Source organism: Coccinella septempunctata, chromosome X (genome assembly GCF_907165205.1).
Source record: "Coccinella septempunctata chromosome X, icCocSept1.1, whole genome shotgun sequence".
In the NCBI taxonomy this organism is placed as follows: Eukaryota; Metazoa; Arthropoda; class Insecta; order Coleoptera; family Coccinellidae; genus Coccinella; species Coccinella septempunctata.
Genome location: NC_058198.1, coordinates 11,250,147 through 11,272,222, shown reverse-complemented (window position 1 = coordinate 11,272,222; position 22,076 = coordinate 11,250,147). Strand labels below are relative to the sequence as shown.

General features: G+C 33.8%; 1 protein-coding gene across 4 annotated transcripts; it reads left to right on the top strand.

The window, feature by feature from the left end:
* The first annotated feature begins 316 nt into the window (after nt 1-316).
* LOC123321590 (trans-enoyl reductase fsa3) lies at nt 317-21,170 on the top strand. Of its 4 annotated transcripts, none has more exons than XM_044909265.1 (5): nt 317-474; nt 17,241-17,951; nt 20,521-20,668; nt 20,725-20,877; nt 21,040-21,170. In XM_044909265.1, exons 1-5 carry the CDS (start codon nt 446-448, stop codon nt 21,154-21,156), a joined length of 1,158 nt encoding a protein of 385 aa, XP_044765200.1. In that variant the 5' UTR covers nt 317-445; the 3' UTR covers nt 21,157-21,170. The 4 variants fall into 4 exon arrangements, with proteins under 4 accessions (XP_044765200.1, XP_044765199.1, XP_044765202.1 ...); XM_044909264.1 differs by lacking the exon at nt 317-474 and adding an exon at nt 2,517-2,737; XM_044909267.1 differs by lacking the exon at nt 317-474 and adding an exon at nt 5,598-5,730.
* Nucleotides 21,171-22,076: the final 906 nt, after the last annotated feature.

The window sequence follows — 22,076 nt, the reverse complement described above, 5'->3', positions numbered from 1 at the left end:
ATATTAAGCCCCAAGAAAGTGGGGATCTTAATCTAAAGCTTGTTTAACTTTTATTTGTGAATCCTGCACTGCGCTACTCGGCATAGTTAACCATTTTATCTAATCTGCATTGTGGTGAAGAATGGAAGGTATAAGTTTGAGGAAGATGCTTCGTAAATAATAAACCATTGTGTGAATTTTGAAGCGTCATTTGAATACTGTAGCTCCTTCTCTTTTGAAATTCAAATGTAGTGAAACAAACTGCGCGATATTGGTCGATAATTCTTCGTTACGCATGTGTGGAGGGACGACAAGGTTTATCTGCCCATAAGGTTCTTTGTTTCAGATCGGGAAACCTAAATGCTACTCCCCATTTAGTTTTATACATATTTGTTATCTTACAATGTGAGATAAACATTTAAACATCTACGTTTCGAAGTTATGAATCATCTGCAGTGATTGTGTGATGGACGCAATCGACATGTATTTTTACAGGTAAGATGGATGGGAGGCCTCGATACATTTTCTGTTTGTCACGCATTTTCGAGAATGAACTCAATGCAAAAATCTGTAGGAGGACACACCTCATCTAAAGCCATTCTATTCTGAACAAAAAGGTGCCGGAAACCGCGATTGTTAACTACATAAATAAATCATAAAATATTCGTAACACTGAAATGGCAACATTTTTCACAGTTTTCCCATACGTGAACCAAAATTATTCAATTTGGCATCACAAAAATGACAATAATTTATAACATATAATGTTGGTGTCCATTTTTCCCTATATCAGCATTTCTTGACTCAGCAGTGGTGTTTTTCCCAATAATCCCAATGTAATTATTACGTTTCAAGACGTCCATATGGTCACGAATAATGCTTTCGCTGTGAAAATTGCACTACCATTTCGATTTTCCAGAATATGCTATCCAATCACACCACACGATTTTGAATATTAAACAGGAATGCCAAGGAATTTCTACCTAAACACAATTTTTCATCAATTAAAATGAGCTGTATCACTCATGAATCAGTTATAATAGTCATAAAAAAGTTTGTTCACTGTTATCAAAAAGGCAAGTTTGGAATCAGCAGAAAAAATATTATAAACCCCCCAAGAATTTTTACAGTTCACGTATGTGAATAAAAAAAAATTGGTGAGCCCTGATCTGAAGTCATGTAGGAATTTTTCGCGCTTTTTTGGATTAAAATGCAGGGGGCCAGGGCGGTAACGTCAGTTCTTTTTCCATTTTTTCAATGCTTGATGCACATGTGGAGGGTCGTCCATAGATGCACACTGAAACAAGCACTTTCAGGACGAAGAAATGTTAACTCAGTGACACTAGAAGTGCTACCCTCAGAATAAACATTCCGCTGTAGGTATTCTTTAAAACGCTACAACCCCAAGAAATTGAAACTGAAGCAGGGGTCATGCGACACATCAATTTGAAGGTTTTTGATTTCCTGTTCAAAATGTCCGATTCGGGTTTCTCCGATCACTAGTTCAGTAAGAAAATGATAAACCTTTTTTGGTCGTCCCATTTTATTGTATACAAAAATACAAAGAAATTATACGCATTAAATGTTCGAATACGCTTCCATACAATTACAAAAACTAGTTTAAGAAGTTATATTTTGTGAGCAATGACCATGTCATTGTATTGTATGAATGTATTATACATACAATGGCCAAGTTGCTGCCTAACACCCACTTTATAAGAAAATTATCATTTGTTGACAATTTTGGCGCTACTGTTTTAGCAAAGAGTTGATATTCTTGGGTTATAGTGTTGAGTATTACTACTCAAAGGTTAGTAAGGTTTAGTAAGGAATAAAACGTGGGTGTTTGAAGGAAACAAAGGAGGGCAGTGACTGTTTCAGATCATGTATTAACTGCCAAATGTACCCTTAGTACCATAGAGAATGCCCATGCTTGGCATTAAGGAACTGTCCGACGAATCTGGCGTACAATAATCAGTAGTAATCTTCAACCAAAGTTCTTTAGTCTTTGCCTTCAACCTTCAAGAACATAATAAAGATCCATTGGCTCAAGAACTGAACAAGGATAGCATCGAGGAACCATTGAGGAATAAAGAAGACCATCCAGGAAGGGCGACATACTGACTAGCCTTCCAGGTTACCTGATTTGAATCCAATAAACAATTTTTTGGGATCATATGAAATCTTAATCATATGCTACCTAGTTATAGTTGTCACAGGATGTCAATATTTTCTATTGTTTCTGACACCCTATCATGTTAAATACACACATTCTTCTAATTCCCGGCTTGGAAGCAATTCATCGAACAGCCTGTATAACGAATGGAAAAGGAGATTATCATAGCAACGCGGACAATCCCAATTTTCACAGCAAACCCCCCAATGCATGAGTCATTGAACGTATGCTTGGGCAACCCTTCGATTCCATGGTCCATTGTTTTGTTGCACAAGGAGCACGCGAGTCCAGGTTGATCTCTGGGTTGAACACACGGTATCACGTGATAACCACGTGAATAATTCGTGTCCTCGCGGAATATCAAAACACTCGACTGCTTGCCGACGAGCATAAACTCTAGTGTCCTACTTCCATTCCCTAGTATGTTTCATTTATCAGACTGTACTAGTTGAGTTGATCTCCAGTGATTGCAGATTTCTATGAATCATAGAAGCTGAGAATCAGGCTTTGTTCGACGATGTTAAAGATGACCGACAACCAGAACATGACCACCTACACCAACGGCAACGAATTCACAGAAACGTAAGATTAGACCACTATTGAAATGTTTGTTTTGATTCGCTACTTCGGAAATGAAACGTAAACATAACAATTCAATCTTATCGCTCATTCACATTCAAGTGGATTAAGAGGATTCTAAAACAGTAAACATTTTCCCTACTCTGTTTGCTTCTGAATCGAAGTATAGAAGATGATTATGTTTTAAACCACATTCTGACCGATCAAAAATACTTTACATTTGGTACACTTTTCCGGAATATCTTCTTCCGATTACACCCTTCACGTTTTCCCTGTAATATAGATAAAGTGAATAGTAACTTTCGTTACTCAAAAACTAATATAATGCTGCTTATAACAAAAAACGCACAAAATTCATATCTTCGCTTTTTTTACTATTTTGTTGGAAAATGCTCGAACAGGTCAAGTTTCATATCACACAATTTTTCTTGTATAATTCAGTAGTTTTTCATGCATTCCCTTAAAGGTTTTGGGTCTCCACAGTCACAGGAGAGCACACAATTGCAATTAGCCCTGAAAAATTATAAGTGTTAAAATGTTCAACCTTTTTTTTTCTTTGTCTTTTTGTTTTTTCCCTTTTTTGGTCTTTTTGTAGATTCATTCCCGGCAATGGGATTCAGCAATGAATGAATGAATGGATGGATGAAATAGGGGCGGAGAGTAGTTGAAATTTTTTAAATGGCAACCCTAAATTTTGTGCCAGAAATGGATTTGGAGAGACCTTTTGTTGCTGATTTGGTCATTGATTGTTTTTCTTTATAAACCATTTTTAATTAGAGGGATGAAATGGTTAAACTTGTTGAATTCAAATTTATTTTGTTGTCAGTGATATACGCTTATCGAAAACATACCTTTTCCTTTTCGTATACAATAAATTGATGAAATAATGTCTATAAATTACATTTTTATTTATTTTTCTAGTTGTGATGATAAAGTTATCTCCTTCTTTTTATAATTCATCAATTACTACCCTAGAAAAAACGCATTTTTTCGATATCACTTCAAAAACATCAATCGTTCTTGAAGTGTGTACCTACGTCATTAAGCATAGGAAAAGGAATATTCAATGAGTTCAACCATTTCATCCCCATTATAAAAAAGGGTTGATAAAAAACCAACAATGATCAAATCATCATCAAATCATCCTCAGCAACTAAAGGTCTATTCGAATCTATTTCTGGCACACTTACCTAATTAGGGTTGCTATTTGAAAAAACTCAATTAATATTCACCCCTCGCATGACAAAACAACTCAATTTTCGTGTATACAGGAAAATTTTCGTAATTTGAAATGAAAATTCAGCTGTTCTAGAATTTCCTCACAAAATAACACCAAAGTATATGAATTTTGTGCGTTATTTTTTACTGACTCTGTATGAAAATTGAACGCATGCAATAAAATCATATTCTACTGACCTTTTTCAGAACGCAGAGTTTCCCAATTTGAGTTTTCGTTACTTCAATTTATCGAAATTGATGACCTTGCCAAAAGAACACTCTGTATAATGTACCTTCCGCTCCTCTAGCGGTTGCAGTCGAGTCTCTCGTGTCGATTTCGACTATACAGGGTGAGTCTTTGACTCGTACAATATTTTAACAGTAGATTCTTGAGGTCAAAAGAAACACTTTTTCCTAAAAAAAAAATTTCCGATTCGGCCCTGATAAAAATATATAGCCATTTTGGGTTTTCATAATGAGCTGTGCCACCTCTGGAAAAACGAAATCAGAACTAGCGAAATCTGTGACACATCTGGGTGGATCTTTTAAAAACAGTTGCATTCGGTCAAACTACCCAATTTTTCGAATTTCACACATATTTTTCATTTTGAACATCGAATTATTCAAAAATGGCGCATTAAAGGAGGAAATATGAAGAATATTTTTATTTTACAAAACGTTCAAATATTCATTAGATAGCGTTCATCTTAGTTTCAAGTGTTGGGTTCTTTAAATTTTTGGTATTTTTATGGTACGTAATGGTCATTATGAGAAAACTGAAAGACGTGGGTGATATCTTTTATTCGAAAAATAAGGATTAATCAAATAAATGAAAAACTATATTCATTTTGATAAAACCGTTTTTTAGTTCTATCTCAGGATAAAACTAAAAATAACATTTTTTTATGGGTTTTCAACAGCCTGTATCTTTTAAACTGAGCCGATTCGGAAAAAATGGTAAAGGAAAAAACTGCTTCTTTTGACCTCAAGAATCTACTGTTAAAATATTTATACGAGTCAGACTCGCCCTGTATACATATATCACCCTGTTACATTTTCCTGATAAAAAATAACTCTCACCTCCACGCTGGACGATGAAATATGTTTTGAAAAGACATAATTGATTGACTGAGAATATATTAATCTAATGCACATCAAAATTTTGGCTTCCTCGACAATGACAAGGAGCTACTACTGATGTTTTAAAATGTTTTCTACTCTTTCAATTCATTCCACTCATTAACTAGTGCGCATTTTTAACATTTATACCAACTAACGTAATCTAGTATTTTCATAAAAAAAATTGAACAACCACTACTGAATGCTGTTTGAACCCCTTTGGCGTTTTGGCTCTCAAGAGTGTTGTCACCCCGTATAAGGTGGTCTGCCCACATTCGTGAATTCGATCCCAGGATGTCCCTGTTGAAATAAAAGTGACCAATCTGTGCACTACCCTGTATACTTAAAGCTGAATTGGAAGACTATTTATGGAAGTGGGAAAACTGCATCAGAAGGGTTCAGTATCCACTCCTACCAAATTAATTTTCATCCGAAGTAACCCTGTCACTCGATACTCTCAGATCCTTCAAAACCACTCATCGTTCTGATGGGAAAATATTATTCAACGTTCTAGAAATTTCCGTTTGCATCCACTTAAAAAAAAGATAACGTGGTGGTTATTTGTTCGCGTTCCTATCGAAAGTAAATTGGAATAAGATTAAAAGAATACATGACAAAGTACAGAATTCCTCCTGTTGCTATCGCTAATTGCCTGTTGAGTAAGTAGTGTGTGATTTCTAACGCTAGCAACCAAAAGTCGCTTTAGTGAAGTTTAATCCTGTTTCTTCCTCCACGATTATCTTTGATTTCAGTGAGTCAATTTGGATTTTCGCTTTTTTATTCGGAATCAGAAACCAAATATTGAAATTTTGATATCCTTTTCTGACAGAAGGAATTATATATTGTTGTTAATACAAATTTGAGTTTCTTCCTTCAGGACATCATTGTCGATTACAGTCAGATAATTTAGATTCTCAATTCTTCATTCTGAATGCAGAATCAAAAGATGAAATTATAGACATTTGTGAATAAAATATTAAGAAATTCAATCTGGAAAAAGCTACAAAATTGATACAGTTTTTTCGAAATCTTCGAAATGTTTCAATTTGAATTATTTCAAATTTAATTGAACTGATTTTTTTTCGTGAATACAGTTATTGAGAAATCGAAAATATTTTAGTGAATTCTAATTTGAAGTAAAATATATTATTTTAAGTATTAACATTGCGCATGCTTTACTATCCAATGGTTGTTTGATGTTAATGGATTTCCACGTTCATAGTAACCAGCAGCTTTTCAAAAAAAAATTCTTTTTGACATGAAATAAGGGCGGTTTTCGTTCACCCAAACAACACACACACATCTTTAAAACATTTTATAGACCATAGCTCATAGACTTTTAGATGATCTATAAAACATCAGAAAGTATCGAACCTTTAACCTAGATTCGACGGAAAAATGTCCGCGAGATTTACGTTGAAAAGTATCACTTCTTTAGACGTCTATTCGACGTAATTCTAATTATCTCTATAACAAATACGATTTCTGATATTCTCGAGATTATCCTGATTTGGTATTTTGTTTGATATATAATAGACGTTTGAGGATGTACTTTATTATTATCATTCGAGAACGTTTATATATAATTAGATTTTTGACATTTTTCTTCGATCAACAATCTGATAATATATAGATGATCTGAAAAACATGGCCATCAGGACATCTAAATCATGTAGCACCAAAGATCTTCTTTAGACTTTGGAGCATTGTCTTTATCGTTGAAGAAATCGAATGTCTATTAGAGGAAAGATTATTTATTGAAAAAGATGGTGTTAGTATTCTCCTATTTTAGATGATCAAAGATTAACGTTTGTTAGATATTTCTAGAATGACCTTGTATTGTATATACAGTTTTTGTGTTCTAATTGTTGTCAACTTTGGAATTATATCAGGATAATTTAAAAAACGTGATATTAATGACCTCTTAACTAGACATATTTATTTCACAAGATATGTTTCGAAGAAGGGTCCATGTGAAAGAAAATGGACGTTCCGTAGATTCAAGATCCACATCTTCGAATCATATCCATAAAATCTGACCACTTGAAAATCTACAGATTAGTGATGGGCGAGTTCATATTTATACGGAATGGTTGACAGTTCGTATGGGAGTTGGAAGAGAAAAAACGGGTTCTGATGAATAAATATATTTATAAAAAAAAAACAAAAATAAATATAATTCAAAAACATAACACAAATTCATAAAATTGGAAAAAACATAATATAAATAGATGAGATTATTGTCTATTTGTTTTTATTCCTCTCATATTCGTACCGTTGATTGGCTAGTCGTAACCAGTCTTGAATGGCCCGTTTTATGACAGCATCATTTAAGTCTGCTGGCGTTTCACTTTCGAAGAGAACATATACAGCCTCTGGAAGCAACATAAATTACAAATGGCTAAATGTTTTTTGATTGAATATCAATTTCAAGTTGAGAAAATATGCAAAAAAATATTCTTTTGAAGAAAAGAAAGCGATGAACCAAAAGCTGAAGATACAAATTATAAATCAATAGGATTCAATTTCCGTACTCTTTAGATACCCTGAGTATTTTTTAGAAATAAAAAACGCTGCTCTAATGAACTCCTATGGATTAATTGATACAGAATTTTCAATTCGAACATCGAAATACGAAAAAACATTCGAATTCCTAAATGATCTAAAAAACATCTAAACATTTCCTCGAAGATTTCAAACTCCGTATATTCAATTATTCGTCAAATTTCAGATTGAATCCTGTTTTGTAAGTAACTACTTATAATAATAAGGGTTACATTATTCAGCAAGTGTTGAGTGAAGTGATTCAAAATTCACTTCTGAATCGATGTCTGAAGATGTCTATCAATAGACTTTTTCAGATAACCCTCTTCACCAAGTAAATTCTACATAGAAATAGAAAACGCTGCGGTAATGAACTCCTATGGATTAATTTATACAAAATATTCAATTCGAACATCGAAATACGAAAAAACATCCGAATTCTCAAATGATCTAAAAAACATCTAAACATTTCCTCGAAGATTTCAAACTCCGTATATTCAATTATTCGTCAAATTTCAGATTGAATCCTGTTTTGTTAGTACTTATAATAAGGGTTACATTATTCAGCAAGAGTTTCCTGAGTGAAGTGATTCAAAATTCACTTCTGAATCGATGTCTAGAAGATGTCTATCAATAGACTTTTTCAGATAACCGTCTTCACCAAGTAAATTTTACATAGAAATAGAAAACGCTGCTGTATAGTGAACTCCTATGGATTAATTGATACAAAATTTTCAATTCGAACATCGAAATACGAAAAAATATTCGAATTCCTAAATGATCTAAAAAACATCTAAACATTTCCTCGAAGATTTCAAGCTCTGTATATTCGATTATTCGTCAAATTTCCGATTGATATTCCTCAGAGGACCGCATTTTAGATATAATATATACCATTAATAGTACCTATCTAACAAAATAGTATTGACTTGTCAATGGTTATCTAAAGAATATCATTTAATAGACTTTATTCTACGATTGATCTATGAAAGATATTTCTATTTTAAATCTACCTATATTTCAATTTATTGTAGCCAAAAATTCAGGTAAGTATTTGAAAACGATAACTGGATATCATTGTCAACAGAGAGCACAAATCCAAACTAATACCATATCGAAGTAAATAGTATTTTCCTATGTTCAAGCAATTTGATTAATGTGTGAAGGGATTACCTGCTGTAACTACCCTAAGTAGAAATTGCACTCACCTTGTTCAATTATTACAGCACAAATCACTAATCAAAAAACGAACACAATCACTAGCCGACTTGACCTTCTTATAAAGAAGGGTTGTATACTAACGGAAATGTTGAATGTTCAAGTTCAAATGGCTATGCACTATGAACTTTAACTCTATTGGCCCATGGCCGGTTCGCGACTTCTTGCGAATTGCGATAAGAGTTCGCCACCAAGCGATCCAACCCGATCGTAGTTCGTGTCTAGTCCTTCTCATCGCATATCTCTCGATCGGATACCTTCAACCATACACCTATTTTCTGCAAACTCGGAAAAATATCCTTTTTCCTCAAGACTCTCAAGAGTATCTTAGGTTAATCAATAATATCGTTCGAAATTCATATTTAACATATTGAATTTAGGAGTCAATCATTCTTCATCATTATTTCTGAAATAGGAACCAATATTCATACTCGATTTTCGATTTATATTAAAAAAATTGTCCAATCAGTTTTATCATATGAAAATTTTCACGAATTTAATATCCTGATACTAAGTCTCCCAGAAAAACATCCCCATCAGTAAAAATACGAATACTTACATGTGCTTCTTAACATTGATACTTAGATGATAAAACACAAAATGAATTTGAAAAATACACTAGGAAGATGTTGATTGATCCAAAATTTTTTGACTATCGTAGAAATATGGTTTATGAATAATTAATTTCGGTCACTTCAATAGATGACATTGACTTATTATTATTTGGAACACTTGGAATCGTGAAGTTTAAAGACGTTCTAGCAATGACAAATCTAGAAGAAATTTATTTGTTCACTGTTTTTCGACCATTTTACTTAGATGTTTTATATATGTAATCTAGGCGTCTAAACAAAGTCAGATATTGATGTGTCATATCGATATAGTATATGATATCTATTTCCCGTCTGAAAATTAATTTCATCATGATTATAAAATTAAGATATCCAATAAACGTTTTTTCAATATATGATCTTCTTTGAAGATATTAATCGACATATTTGGTACAATTTGAATTCTAATGTTCATAGACGATACAAAATGATATATCTGAAAGATATTCATCTGGTCACTGGTTTTCGACCATTTCAGCTAGATGTTCTCCATATGTAATCTAGATGTCTCAATAAAGTCAGATATTGATGTCTAATATTGGTATGGTATATCCTATCTATTAGTTGTCTGCCCAGTGATTCTTTCGCGATTAATACAATTAGATATAAGATAAACGTTTTTCAGATGTATATTTGGAAACTAATCTATTTTCAGATATTTTACGGACATGAGAATTTTGCCAGGCATAAGACTAGACATCTAAAAGATATTTCAAAAACATCATTCATAGAAAACGTTTTATTTAGATAATCTAATTTTGATCATAATTCAGAGCAAGATCATTTTAGATCCCTTTTGACATAAATGAGATGTCATTTAGCGGGAATGGGTGGTTTGGGCATTTTTGAAATAATAAATCAAGTACATATATTTCACAGTCTTCATAGGTTACCTCCGCATTGCTGACTCAAGGATTTGTTTCTATTTCTGTTGTTTGACACTATTAAGAGTTTTCAATTAAAAGTATTGCATAAGCTTAGTCCAAGCTTAAAAACATTAAATGTACTCTGAAAATATCAACTTTGGGAATTTCCAGTAGTGGAAAACATTTTTCAAGCTTAATTAAGTCCAAAGGATTCTTATTGAACAAAAATATTGTGGGATTAGCACACATTTGAAACCAATCACTTCTAAATCGTATTATTAGCGACGTTTCGCAGACTGCTTCCTCAGGCCTTAAAATTTAAAATTGACATTCCACAATATTTTATCTTTTTTTGGATTATTCGTGGAGGACACTTGAAAGTGGGTTTCATAATTCTTATTTGAAATGTTGAACCAAATTCTTTCACCTGGGACAATTCTTCATGGTTGTATACAGGGTGTGTCAACAGCACTCAATCGCTTGATAACTCTTGGACTCTATAAGTAGAGTCCAAGAGCTTATACACTAAGGTGTATAAGCTAAAATAGGGCGATACGAAAGTGGTGAAACACTATACCACCCTGCTTTTTCAAATGAGATACCCGATTTCTCATATTTCATTCTCATTCTGATTTCGAAATACCTCAATAAGTCACTTTTTCCAACAAATTTCATCGTTATGATGGTTTCAATCAGAGATAAATGTATGATTTTTGAATATGATTTGTAATTTTTTGCTGTTATTCGAATAAAAACTATTTTCATTAGTGGGATAGCAGCAATCTTCATTTAAATTGTGAACTCTTTTTTCTTGCTCGAGCTTTCGAGATTATTTATTTTTTATCTTCATCTGTTTATAAGATCACTCTACAGGTGGTCTGAAAAACACTGCGATTTTTCGAAATTTTCAAATGGCCTGCCCTGAACTTATTTCGTCCTTTGGGTACCCTAGTAATCTTCATTTTTATGGAAACATTTCAGGAATAAAATGGGGAGTTTTTGAAGTTCATTTATCGACCGATCGAGCACTGTTGACTCACCCGCCTGTATAAAGATCATTGAATAAAGTTGTTGTCAACCCCTGATTTATTGTATTTTCTAATTTTTCACTCAATAGTTGCTATACAGAGTGAGTAAAAAGTTACTCACAGAATTCATATCTGCTTACTATTCTGTAGAATATGCTCCAATCGGTCAATTTTTATTTTATATTATGCAAATTTTCACCACTAGTATCAGTCCTGAACTACCTGAGGAGTTTGTCAGGTACCGTCTTCGGGGGGTGGAAGGTAAAGGATTTTTTTCAAATGGCAACCCCACCTTTTTGTGGGTAAAAAGGATAGACCTTTTGTTGCTTTCATGTTTTTGTAGGTCAATGGCATACACTTCAGAAGTGATTAGTAATTTTTGAAGTGTAGTATTGAAAAAATGCCTTTTTATAGAAATTGATGAATTATCTGGAATAATTCAAAAAAAAATAAATCAATATGAAATTGATACGTTTTTGATCAACTACTACTACCTGACGAAAAAGGCACGTTTTCAATAACACTTCATAATTTTTTTTTGTGTTTTCGAAACTTTTTTCTGATTCCAAAACAAAAACTACTATTAGTTTTTTCCACCGTACTCTCAGATGAACTCCTATTTTATTCATTATTTTTCTTTTATTCTCAGTACATATCCACAATTTTGCAGTAATATCTTCAGAACTTATTCAAAAATGAAATTCCAATTTAATTCTGAATATCATACTTGAATTTTTGTCTTATTATGAAAAATTTTTCGACACGTCCACAACAGTTAAGTAGTCATTTATTTAAAGAAAAGTTTGCATTTCAGTACTTTAACCAAGACATATTCTTATTTATGTATCTCCGGTCTGGGTCATTATTTTAATCGTTTTAAAATTGGTCAGCACAACGTTACGATTATTACATTTTAAGTGTGAATTCGACAAAACTGTCCACAATAACACTTCAGAGATCGCTACAGGAATAGATTCTAAAAAGTGCAACTAATCGTGACGAGAGAAATCTTGAATAAATAGAGTTAAGTGGTATAAACATGATTACAAAAATACTTCGAAAATCAACACTTCAGATATCACTTCCACGTGTATATTTTTTCACCTACAGTCCTCGATGACTGATCACTAGATAACGCACACATTGAGGTCAATTTCCAGCATTAGAATTATTTTTTTTTCAAACGAGGTTCAGCTCGAGGGAAAATTTTGAAATCGGCACCTATTTCTGTAAATCAATCAACCATCATAATTAATGTTGTATAATAGATAAGAAAATGATTATCAATTATTTCAAGGTTAATTAATTGCTTGGCGATAATTCCGATATCTCAAGTACTCGTATAGAGAGACGAGTAATTTTGTTTACGAATATTGTGTCCATTTATTGTTTATTGTTAAAACTGGTAATTATATACGCCACTGGGAATCTGATTGATTGAAACGATTTGATTTGGATTTGATAAATATTTACCTGTTGTTCGCCTTTAAAAATTATTTGACATACCAATTTACCGATTTATGAACAAAATTGTGGTGCGAAATGTTCACATTTTAGAAAGAAATTGAGTACATTGATTTCACGTTGAATGTATGTGCCAATTTTATTTTTGAGTTTTATAGACTTTGCCTCAACTCTTCACCTTAAATAAATAAATAAATATATCATATAATATATACAGGTTGCCCCAAGTAGTACACGTTTTCGTCTTTTTCATCCCCTCGTATCCTCCTATTTTGTTGCAGGTTTTCATTTTGATCAAAGGGTACATTTCCTTAGCTTCATGCTGTTAGCGTCTTAAACTACCCCGAAAAAATATTCAACTAAAAATAAATGAAATTAATCTTAGATAAGATAAGAAGCTTCCCAATGTGAAATGAATCATACGCTTTCACTTGAGTTTTGATAATCTTCATTTCGTGAATTTCCCTACAGTAGACCTTTGAATTCGATAGTACATATAGATAAAATTTTTTGGTAATAAATTTGTTTAGGGATAAAAGTAATTTATCTGTATCGTTGCATAGGTATATTACCAGGCTGTTATTTAGATCTGAACCAAATCCAATTTTTCTGTGAGGTGGGTAGTGGATGTTTTTAAAGCAAAAATTTTATAAATGAGAGCTGAGAGTTATTTCAGACTAACGCGCTCAGACACATAGGTACTATACTTTTGTGATGCTTTGAAATTTTCTTGCTGCTTACAGCAGCTCCACTAGCCTTTATTGCTCGAAGTTTTCTTGTTTATTAGAAAACGAAGTATTTTTTTGTCTGCTTCTTGTCTACTAAACACCTACTAGAATTTCGTTGATATAGACTATAATTAGTCTTATAAACTTATCACTTGGAAAATTTTTACTCTGTATTTATAATTCAAAAGCATTGCTTCAAATTTCAGGACATAGTCACTAAAATACTCATTTGTTTTGAGTTCTTGTCGTAAAAGTACCCTCGATTAAATACTTGTATCAGTAGTAGTAGGTACCCCACTTCGTTCGAACTCTGACCAACTCTGTTGGATTTTTAACCCCACCTGACATGTACAAAAAATAAGTTATTCTTTTCATAGAAGAGAATTGGAGATTCTTATGTGGAAACATCAAGAATGTTGATTGAAGAAAAGTTTATTGTTAGGTACTGTTCTTGTTCCTCAGAAATGCTCATTATTCGAACCCAAGTTAGAAATTCATTTGAGTATTTGTGGTCTGAAAACGAGGTTTTCCCTTACCAATAGGAAAATTTTCACAAAAATTGTTCGAAAACATTACATGACTGACCATCTTGTTCCGTTTATTGCAGCGTAGTTTTAACTTCATGAATAATCATCCAATAGTGAACGTCTCCCTCATCAAAATTCAGTCGAAGATAAACCTATTTCATCGTTCACCTTTGTTGTAAACATTAAATAATGTATCATAGTGAACTTTTTTCATTGTTCACCTTCGATGTACATTTTCAGTGAAATATCATTGAAGGATAATTAATATTCATCACTTCGGAAGTCCATTGCCAGTGTGATAAATGTGAATAAACCGTTGGAAAAAGTTAAATAATTAAATACTTTTCAGTACATTTCATAAAAGGAAACTAATTTCATTAAATTGGGAAGTACATCGATACATATATCCAAATAAGTAACTTTGAATTCTTAAGACAATGTAGGAAAAGGATAGAAAGAAATACAGTGTCTCGCAGTGAAAAGGAGCCACCCCTTCTATTTCCCATAAAGTATAAAGATTCATAGGGAAATACATTTAGCGGTACTCAAGAGTATAAAAAACACAACCCCTTGAAAAAGTGCCATAACAATTTGAACAGATAATAACAGGGGTCGAGTGACACTTCATTTCAAAGGTCGTCGAATATCCCTTTCAGAAATGATCTAATGGAGTTTCTCAGATCGATAGTTTAAAAATAAACAGATAATATCAGACGTTCTTTTATCGAAAAAAGCATTTTCACTTGGATATTCACTTATTTAAACAATATAAGACACATCTCAGATGTTTAACTACTAACTAGTTAGTTCAATGCCAGAGGCCTCACAAAATGCACCTCACAGGTCCCTCTTGTTGAGTAGAGGTTTTCGTTTTTAAGACTATTAGGTACATACCGCAAAATATGTCCTTCTACAAACATGGAGGTATTAAATAAAAATTAAATGATAACACTAGACATCCTGTATTAAATATTCAGTGCATCTCCCTAATGGTGTGAATAATTTCGATTAATGAACTGATATTGGAGTTTCATGACTTGATTTTTTCTTTCCATTGAGATGTGTGGTCGCTAAGTTTATAAACTGCAATTTTACCAGAAATTGAGTAATTTCGGACCTAATGTAATAATAACTATATCATCTTCATTGTGCAATTAAGGAGGGGAATTATGGTATTGTCTAAATGTTGTAGAATATAAGGAATTGTTGACAGTTACTTGAACGTGCCCCCTTATTTTTATGACTTCTTATTAAGTCTGCTGATTAGTACTTAAACTGTCCTTCATTAACTTCTCTTACCTTGGGAGTTCCGGTTTCAGTGAATAAAAATATTCAAGCGATTCAATGCCGATTGTTCAACAATTAGACATACATAAAGAGGTATACTAAATTAGATCTGTAGGAAGCTTGCAGTTCAACTGTTCAAGGGCGAATCACATCTTGAATCCATTTATGATTATCCTGAACGTGCCAAACGATTTCTCGGTTAGAATAGAGTGGAATGTGCCAAAAGGAAGTGGATCATTCTTGGTGTTCGTGATTTTCGCTTATTGTTGATATCCCTCCTCCACTCCGAGTTCATTGAATTCTATTTTGTCTGAACTCTGTTAATATTCTCAAAATAAATGTCGAGCAGGCGGATTTTTATGGCTTATATTTGATACAGCTTGGTTTACTGATTCTGTTCAGCTGTATCAAATTATACAGGGTGCACACTGTTTATACATACATAGATATGTATGATTATGAACAAATAAATAAATCAATAAATATCCCCTTGGAAAATAATTTTAGGTTCAATTCATATGTTAGTTCATCAACATGTTTGAGAGTATTATGTTCAAAAATTAGGGAGAATTCAAACACTATTTGCATTGTGTCAGATTTTACATTACAGAGAATGAGAAAAAAATAACCCTTGGTTTATCCTCTGTTTCGTAGAGGCGAAGGGTAATTGAGATTTTTGAAATGGCATTTCGAACCAGAAATGGGTGGACCTTTGTTGCTGAGGATGATTTACTTATTTGAATTTTAACGAATGCTACTGCTCAGAGAAAATAAAAACACTAGAAATGTTTGTAATCGACCTCACAAAACGTGAAAATTCGAATTAAATGAAGCCTATCACTATCAGGAAAAAAGTATTGATACAAAACCTCCACCCATCAATGACCAAATCATCCTCAGCAACAAAAAGTTAGAGTTGCCATTTAGAAAACTCAACTACCCTCCTCGACTCGTACAGTGTGCTTGACAAACTCCCCAATTGTAGGTACATGATTGAACTTATCCTTTTCCTTTTATAGATTTTCTCAAAATATCGATCGCTTCCAGTTGCATTTCAGGCTATTCATTAGGTAATATTTAGAAGAAGAACCTTTGAAGGCCCATAAAAGAACCAGAGATTATGCAGGTGCATCATCACCTGACTTCAGATTCCAATCTCGAAGTAGAAAAGTATAGAAGAACTTTTAACGCAATATTCGTAGCGTAAACTTCGTATTTAAGTTTGCAGAGTTTTAGACACTTTTCTTTTGTTTTTTGTTTGAACTTTTGGCTCAGTTTGAATTCGATTCATAAATTATTATGTAATGCCATTTAGCATTAACTCCCATTGAATACTCGAAGAGGTAATGCTTTTTTTGGCATGTTGAAAGTCTTGTCTATTTCATTGGGTTGCACATTGTTATTTGTATTATTTGATTATTTTTGTATGAAAAGGTTATGACGTTTATTTCATCAAATAAATAAATAATTTTAGTTTAGTTCTGCAACTTGACGTTAAAGCTGCTCTGCTAGCAGAACCCACAATTTCTCCAGGAATTTGAGGGGCTAAAAATTTTTCACTGTAGGGTTATAAATAAGCCTAAAATTATGGTCAGAAAAAAATCCAAAATCCCAAGATGGTTCGTTACCTTTATGGGGATAAAGAAATGGGAGTCAATCTATCGCTCTTTCAATTTTATCAAAAAAACTTGAAAGAAGTTCTTTTTATCTACACTCCATATCTGAGTAGGCTTATATTTGACTCCAAGAGTCTGGAAGGAGTATTATTGGTTTTGGTCAAATAATCATTTCCCGCATTAGTGAACACTCTGTATACATAACCAGGAAATATTGATATATTTTCTAAACGAATCTAGCATGATTCGAAATTGTATCTAACTGAAAACTCAATTTCAGGACTACAAAAGAAAGAATGGACAAGCTGTGCCGTCAAGTCTCAATTGAGAGTCCCGGACCGCGAATCCAAGATTGCGTCTTCAATTACCAAATTCCAGTACCCGAGGTGCCGCCCAAAGGTGCCAGGATCCAAGTGGTATGTGCAGGAGCTTGTTACAGAATGAGGGGGCGCTCAGCCTCAACCTCTAGCACCACCTCCAACCACTCCAACGATGAAGTGCCTACCTGCAACTCCTCCCTCTATGGTTTCAGGGATAGTTCGCTTTTTCCAGGGTTTGAGGTTGCCGGAATCGTAGACGCCCTAGGAGAAGATGTCAGTGACACGTGCTTGAAAATTGGGCAACGCGTCATCATCTACCCGCACGATGATCTTCCCCACGGTTACGCGGAGTACATGATCGTGCCGGAGTTATCCTACCTGGTACCAATCCCCGACAATCTACCTATGAGCGTTGCCTCCATGTTGCCTACAGGTGCTTTGTTAGCCAAAAGTGCAGTGATGGCGGCACAGGTTTATGTTGAAAAAATTCTGAGCCAGTCGCCTAGTGATCACGTCTGCAAAATTTTGGTTGTCGGCACTGGAGGTCTGGCCTTGTGGGCAGTAAGGACAGGAAAACAGCAGTTCAAAGTTCCAGAGTTCCAAGGGAGAGTCAAGATCGTCGTTGCTAGTTTGACAGATGAAGGGTTCCAGCTGGCTTCGGAAATACCACAGTGAGTATTAACATGTTTTATTCTTTAAAGAAGGATTTTCGGAAAACATAAGGAAAAGGGATGTGTAGGATGTGCAGCTCTAGTTCTGCTTGAGAATCTGGTAGAAGTTGTCGAAATTTCCTTCAGCTGAGTGGAGCATGTCAAACTTGATATAGTTACAATTAATGTTTGGCTGCCGAGCTCCAAACATGCATGCAAATTCTAGTCTAATCTGAGCCTTGTAAAGTAGAAGAAGCTAAACTTTGCCAGAAAAATCTCCTAGCTTTGAAATGATACCTGCAGAGGACTTCGTGATGTTGATATCATTCTTATTCTTTCATATCTGTTAACGTCCCCTTGAAAATAGAAATGTCTATCCAAGATTACCTACAGTTTGCTCCTTTGGTATACTGTAATTAATGCAGCACATAATGTATGTGAGCTCTTAGTTTGATGTCTACATTATGTAGAATTACGTTCATTGTCTGGACAATTCTCACAGAAAGTAATGCTTAAGTTGGTTAGAGTAAAGACATGTGATAGAACGGTCTAACGTAGGTGACATTCGCGAACCAACTGTAGACAGTATGTAAGCAAAGAGTATCATCAACTGTTTGATGCCACCATTCAGTATTACCCCTATGAACAGTGATGTCATTGAATAAGGACAATGGCGAAAAAAAATGAGATAAGAAACTGCAACTTATTTTTGCTTCACATCATCAACTGATGAGTTGTCGTTCCAGGGGGTTGAATACTCAGTGATGCATCTTTGACGCGAAATTTCTGTGTGACGATGTCACAAAACAATAAAGTTCTGTTACATGTTTGTACCCAGCTCAAGGTATTGTATTTCCATAATAAACAGTTATGCAATATAGATGGGTATTTACTAAACAAATATGATTCATCCTGAAAGGTTTACTCAATATGGCATACCTAAGACCTAACCCCCCCCCCTGACAATCTGATTACAGAATTTCTTGCCAGAAATGAACTGTTCAAGAGTTGAGGATAACTTTCTCAGTTAAGGATATTGAAGTTTTCCGAAGATGTATATATTTCGTATCATCTTAGTATTTTTTTATTATATAAACTTACAATTATTATTGAAACTTCTTCTGGGCCATCGTGAAGCAAGTTTTAATAGAGTTCCGTGTTAGAAATGCACATTTTAATGATTCTCTCTTCAGTCTTCAATTCATTTCAGTAAAATCAAACAGTTCTACGCAATCAAAAATAGAATTTTCATTATGCCAAGAACAGTTTTATCCGATGGTGATGCCAACGCAGTTTTGGGGATGCTTCAAGCTGGTCGCACTCAAATGCAAGCTCCATTCAATCATTGTTACCAATGTGTGATGTCACGTTTACTCCATAGTACTTTTCCACTAGAAGTTTTAGGCAAAGGCCTAGAATGGTAGACCTAGACCACGTGCTACAACGCCAGAAGAAGACGGTTTTTTGAATCTTTTGGTGAGAAGACGGCCTCTGAGCATGTGTAGAATGGCAAGTCATCAACGTCTTCGAGATGCCACAGATAGTTCCCTATGCACAGTCAGAAGACGTATCCATGAAGTCGAAACTAACATCGATACGCTTGTTAAGAACTGTTCCACTCGTGAACACTAGAGTCAAAGATTACTGATTAGAAAGGGCAATGGAAAGGATACACTGGCGAGATTAATGGGGATACCTACTATTTACTGACGAGTCCAGTTTTTGCCGTCTTTCTGATAGTCGTCTAGTAGCAGTGTAGAAACGTCCACTTATATGAAGAAACCGCAGCTCTGTTCAAGAAGTCCAACTTTTTCGAGTTGTTGTCCCACATTTTCACGCAGCCATTGCCGGTTGTTTCTTTTATCTAGAATCTAGATGACCTTACCAGGTGATTACATGCTAGATAAAACCAGGATATTCAACATCCAGCATTACTCTCAAGATCCCCTGACCTGATTCCAATCGGACCAATTTTTTGCCAAAAATTGTGCAGAATTTCTTTGGTGGAAAGTATGAAAAAAAATGCCAAGCAGTTATTTATGCACGTTGAGGTCATACTTTGTTCAGAATTTTTTCGTGAATTTCATACCTTTTCAAATATGTTATTTTGTCACTGTGAATACATAATTTCTTTGGAATCTTATTATTGTAACCTGAAATGCTCTACATATTTCAAAAGGAAATTGGGTTCTTTTAAAGAGATAACACGAATCAATTCAGTATCCTTAACATTTGATGAGCAGTTCAATTTCCTGTGAATTTTTTGTACTCATATTGTCTACTCCTTCTTCCACAGAGGCCGCATATAGATTAGTCAATGTTGACATCCCGTATACATTGATTTATAAATAAAATTATTCATAAATCAATTTGATTTGATTATTTGGGACAAAATTTTCCCAAACTCTGGGCCCATATTCGGCTTCCATATTATCCGCCTTCAAATCGATATCTGGCCTTGCAGATCTTCGATTATATAGCAAATAGTACAGTCCTCATCGTCGCATGATCACAAGATAAATATATAGTTTATACTAATATTTTAAGATTATTTCGGTCGTGGTTTCTGACGCAAATTTCTTTGTTTCAGCGTTTCAGTGGTGCAGTGGAATGAAGATCTTTTCGAGAGACAAATTGTGGAAAGAACTCAAGATGCGTGCCGTGGTCTTGTAGATGTAGTAATCAATTTTGGAATAACCTCTAGATCTTTACACAGATGCTTGCAGTGCCTCAATTCGGTAAGTACTCTTTCTGAAATGGCATTGACAAGTTATTAACTGATGTTCATTTGAAGGGAGGAATAGTCTTCGTCAGCGATGAGGTCGCCGATAGACTTCTACCCAAATTCTCAAAATTAATTGCTGAAAAAAATCAGAAGATAGAACCCGTAAGTCTAGGATCCATCGATGTTCTCAAAGAACTTGTTGAGCTGGTTTCAAATGGAGAGGTAAGTGTTATATTTTTACCAACCCACTTTATATATGTTCTTCTGAAGTCACAGTTTCTTCCCTATCTTCTGCATACGAATTAATTGAGTGCTTCCCGAATTCTCGATAGATGCGAAGAAAATCTGGGATAATTGTTACAATTCACTGATTTCTTTTTTCAGATAACTCCTCCTCCTCATACTGAATTTGCAGCAGAAGATGCGCCAACAGTGGTGAAAAAACTGTGCAAATCTGAAATTCCCGGCAGAGCCGTTTTGAGGTTTCACGATATTGAATAAAAAGGGTCGTTTATAAAAGAAAAGGAACATGTTTTTATCTTTGTATTAGTTTGAATTGGATATATCTCATTTTCGATAAATCTATTGGAATTTGATAAGACAAACTGGTTTGGAATTATTTTATTGTGATTTGAAGAAATTTTTAGTTCTAAGAATTCGATATATATGTATATTCATCTACAAAATATGTGCTTCGTGAAATTTTATATAATTATAAAGATATTTATAATAAAATGCCAAATCAGTCTGTTCATTTGAGAAACGGTATGTGATAAGTTAGTATTCACTCTTCTCTTTTGTGTATTTATTATGTTTTGCCACTTATCTTAGTATTTTTATATTAAGTTTCTGTTATAGGATTTATCAATAAATATTTCTGAAAAAACCCGTGTATATTTCAATTGTGAGTTCGAATCGGTCTTGGGAACAAGTTTATGTAATTTTTAATTATGGCCAGTGGCGTGTACAGGAATTATTAATTTGGGGGGTTATAGCAAAATGAAAATTTGTATTCAAATATGGTACAAAATATAATATAATTGAAAAATAAACAAAGAAAACTAAAATGTAAATGTAAAACTGTAGAAGTTTCGTGACCCGAAAAAGTAGAAAATAGTGTATTACATGTAACAAAATAGTACGGTATGGGAGAGGCGGGACTTTCGACCCAATTGCCCTGAAAAATTCATTGAAATTAATAATGAACTATAATAATGAAGACCTTTTTTGTTTTATTGTCTCCACTGAATTGTCAACCTCTGAAATTTTCCCTATTTATAGGTGCACTCATCACCTTCACTTCACTTTTGATGAAGGACTATCGCTAGCTTCGGTTTCAGGCTCATTTATAATATTTTATCTACAGAAAGGTGGGTTAAGGCAAAGCCTATAAAAGTCGAAAACAAAAATTAACTTACACA

Bases quoted from the DNA above. Each gene is read 5' to 3' on its own strand.
- LOC123321590 (XM_044909264.1), top strand. From the start codon at position 2,673: ATGTTAAAGATGACCGACAACCAGAACATGACCACCTACACCAACGGC. The intron at 2,738-17,240 runs GTAAGATTAGAC...ACTCAATTTCAG, and splicing joins GGCAACGAATTCACAGAAAC to GACTACAAAAGAAAGAATGG. The intron at 20,878-21,039 runs GTAAGTGTTATA...TTCTTTTTTCAG, and splicing joins AGCTGGTTTCAAATGGAGAG to ATAACTCCTCCTCCTCATAC.